This window comes from Helobdella robusta (genome assembly GCF_000326865.2).
Source record: "Helobdella robusta unplaced genomic scaffold HELROscaffold_13, whole genome shotgun sequence".
NCBI lineage: Eukaryota > Metazoa > Annelida > Clitellata > Rhynchobdellida > Glossiphoniidae > Helobdella > Helobdella robusta.
Window position 1 is genome coordinate 3,909,718 of NW_008703718.1, and position 4,136 is coordinate 3,913,853.

Consider the following 4,136-nt stretch of genomic DNA (forward strand, 5'->3'; position numbering starts at 1 on the left):
GTTTATTCTACAAAAATGCCATCTAAACCAGCAACTAAACCGTCAACAACAACAACAACATCAGCAGCCAACAAAACAACAACAAAATTGACATCTGCAGTGGTTAAATCATCTACTGCATCAACTTCCACCCCACCACCACCACCAACAACGCCAAAAACAACTTCAACGTTAACAAACACATCCGCAACAACACAAACTACTTCATCCACAGCCACTTCCATAGCCACAAAAACGACTGCAGCAAATACGGTTGCTACAAAAACAACAACATCAGCTTCAGCAACCGCAGCAGCAACAACTACAGCAACGACAACTGGCAACTCGAAACAAGACAAAACGATGAACAATCGGGAGATGAACGTCTTGCAAGGTCTGTCAAAACTTGCCAAGATATGCAAGTCCACTAAGAATTTAAAAAATCAGAACAATAATTCGGATAGCACTAACAACAACAACAAAAACAACAACAATAATAACAGCAATAATAACAACAATAACAACACCATCAGCAGCAACAATAACAACAACAACAGCAATAACAAAAACAACAACAGCGCTAACAAGACTGCATCAAATAAAACAAGCAACACCAACAATAACAAAAACAATAACGGCCAAAACAACAACAACAACAATAATAACAATAATAGTGTTAGTGCTAGTAATAGTAGTAGTGCCAATGAAAACAACATTAACGCTAACAAAAGCACTGCAACCGCTAGCAACAGCGAAACAAATAACATCAACAAAAACAACAAAAGCAACAACAACAACAATAAAAACAACACTAACAACAAAACTAACGTTACTAACAACAATAACAACAACAAAACCGTCAACAAAAACAACAGCAACACCACCACTACCAACAACAGCAGCAACAACAACAAACGAATCTGCAACCCAACCGTTGTCATCTCTTGCAGCAGTAAACGATTATGTCAAAGTAATGCATCTCCAGCTTCTAACAACAACAACAGCAACAACAACAACAACAACATCAAAAACTTATCAATCACATTAACAAGCGACAACAATAATATAAATATGACTAGCAGCTGCAATTCAAATAACAATAACGAGGGCACTAACAACCATAATAGTAACAATAACAACAGCAGCAACAACAACAAAAACAACAACAACAACACAAACGAAAAAAGACTTCCGAAAACACGTTGTAAGAATAACACAACAAGTAGCAGCAGCGAAACTGCCTAACAACACATCAACACAACATCACATCAACACGTTCAGCCCCGCAATTTAAGGACACGAAAACACAGTAATTTGAGCAACACCTTAAGATCTTTGCACGCACTATTGATTCTCATTTTTGTTTTTATTATTGTTAATTACTATTGTTGATAATATTTATTATATTATTATATATTAATAATATAATTATTTTTATTATTTATCATTGTCGTCGTCGTCATCATTGTCTTTATCATCATCGTCGTCATCAAAGTCATCATCATAATCTTTCTTATCAGCATAACATCGTTATCAGTATCCTCATCATTATCATCATCATCATAATTGTTATCATCATCATCTCATCATCATCTTCGCTATCTGCATCTATAAAGCTTTCATCATTATTATTATTTTCATCATCATCATCATCATTTCTTCATCAATTTCGCTATCAACTGCAATAGAGTTGTCATCATCATTATTATCTTCTTCATCATCATCAGCATTGTCATCATCACGTTGTTATCATCATCATCAGCGCCATCATCATCATCATCATCATCATGTTGTTATCATCATCAGCATTTAGTCAGAGGAAGAGGAGTAATATTAATGCTCTCCTGGAAATCGTTAAAAATGGACTCTTAAATCTTCCTGGAAAAACAAAAAAAAGAAATAATAAATGAATAAAAATACAAAAATAAAGGTAAAAAAACATTTTATACAACAGAAAAATACAAAAGAAAAAACGTTTAATACAACAGAAGAAATACAAAACAGGAAACAAAAAACCGTGTGAGACTAATACAAAAACAAAATTAAATATTTTAACAACATCAGCAAAACGATATGCCACGAAGTAAATTACTCCAAATAATTGTGGCACAAAAATAATCATAAAAAACATGAAAAAAAACTACAGTTACCAGTAAAAATGCAAATAATAATTGCAAAATACAAATAATAATAGCAATAATTATAACAATAATATCAACAATAGCGCCAGTGAAGGAAGGAAGAACAATTTTACGACAATGTTCCTTCTAATACTGATGAGAATGATGATGATTTTTATGATGCTCACGACGACGATGATGATATATCAATGATACAGATAACTACCACGATAATGATAGCAATATCCCAAAGATATCATTATCCTAATGATAACGATATCCCGAAGGTAAAAATATTCTTTTGGATTATGATGATACTATGGATACTATGATGACGTTTCTTACGACGATGATGATAACAATATCCTAATGAAAACTAATGATACAATGGATACTATGATGACGTTTCTTACGACGATGATGATAACAATATCCCAATGAATTCTAATGATACAATGGATACTATGATGGCGTTTCTTACGACGATGATGATAAACCTATCTCGAGGATAGCAGTATCTCAATAAATTCTAATGATACTATGGATACTATGATGACGTTTCTTTGGATGAGGATGGTGGCAGTTTTATGATGATAAAGTTTTTCACGACGATTACGATATTGATGATGTTTTTATCACTTCGATGATTAGAATGGCTGATTTCTTATACAGATGATAGCAATCTTCTGATGTTTATCATGATGACGTTATTACCATGTGATGTGATGATGATGTGATGTGATGATGATGATGTGATGCGATGTGACGATGATGAAGAAACCTCAGTTGATAATAATGAGGGCAGATAATAAAGATCTGGATGATAAGATGATAATAAAGATGACAAAAGCGGCTAAGATGATAATTGCGGTTATGATTATGATCCCAATAATGATGATGATGACGATGATGATGATGACGTAATGATGACGACCGCGACGATGGTGAAGATAATAAAAAAATTTGAAAGTGTATCAATGTCTCATAGAGTTTGTTATAAAAAGATGAAGCTGTACCTACTCGAAAATTTATGGCGTGGTGATGATGATGATGACGCAGATGATGATGATGATGATGGTGATGGTGACGCAGATGATGATGATGATTTAATGACAATGGCTAACTACTATACAACGATGATGATGATGATGGGGATGATGATGATGGCGTGATAGTAGTTACGACTTTGATAATGATGTTGATAATCTGTAACTAATTTGATATTTCGTGATGGACTAAGCACACTCGCTCACACACGCGCGCTCATGTATATAGATGTTTGTATGTGTGAGTGTGTGTGTGCGAGTGTGTGTATGTGTGCGATTTGTGTTGACGCTGGTTAAGATAATAACAAACTTTTTGTTTTACTGCTTTGTGATTTAAAAAAAAATTTTGTTCTTATTTTCCTTGTTATTTTTATGGTTGTGTTTTTTTGTTATATTATAAAACCATCATTTTATGATTTTAAATAGCAGAGCGTTCTGTGTTGCATTGTTTAATGTTTCTATTTCTTATTTTAACGTCATTCAGTGTTTGTCAATGTAACTTTCGTTGACATTTATGTCATCTTTTGTAGATGTTAATGTTACAATAGATGCTATTGTTGTATGGTTGTTATTGTCATAACGTTGCTCGGATTGTTGGATGTTTTCTTCATATTATTACACTGTTAAATTTATAATTATCTAGATAATTGTTTCATAATTTTTTTAGTTAAACGTTGCTTTTGATGAACTCTGACTTTTGAGGTGTTGGTAGAGGTCAATGAACTTCTTATTGCTTGTTCTGACAATGTCGAGATGTCGTTATGACTGGCTTGTTACTCGCGTGTAAGTACTTGGGTTAGTGTCACTGTTTGGATTATGAGAATATAATGAAATGAATGAATGAATGAATGAATGAATTAATTAAATCAAAACTGTATTTTTTTTCATTTCAAGATAAGTTCGCATTTGCGCGTTTTATAAGGAAATACAATTTGGATGAATATTTAGGGGTAGGAAAAATTTGTTGTCATTATTTTTGTCCTTGCTTGGT

At 33.0% G+C, this 4,136-nt stretch overlaps 1 protein-coding gene across 1 annotated transcript in view; it reads left to right on the forward strand.

Annotated features, from left to right (window-relative positions):
• The window catches only part of HELRODRAFT_168556 (hypothetical protein), a gene marked incomplete at both ends in the record, with an annotated part of 11,615 nt that extends 9,726 nt beyond the window's left edge, over positions 1-1,889 (forward strand). The window contains 3 exons of the mRNA XM_009014399.1: positions 215-373; positions 558-1,183; positions 1,786-1,889. Of these exons, the coding sequence (XP_009012647.1) occupies positions 215-373; positions 558-1,183; positions 1,786-1,889 (889 nt within the window). The remainder of the gene's footprint in view (positions 1-214; positions 374-557; positions 1,184-1,785) is intronic.
• Between the last annotated feature and the right edge of the window lie 2,247 nt (positions 1,890-4,136).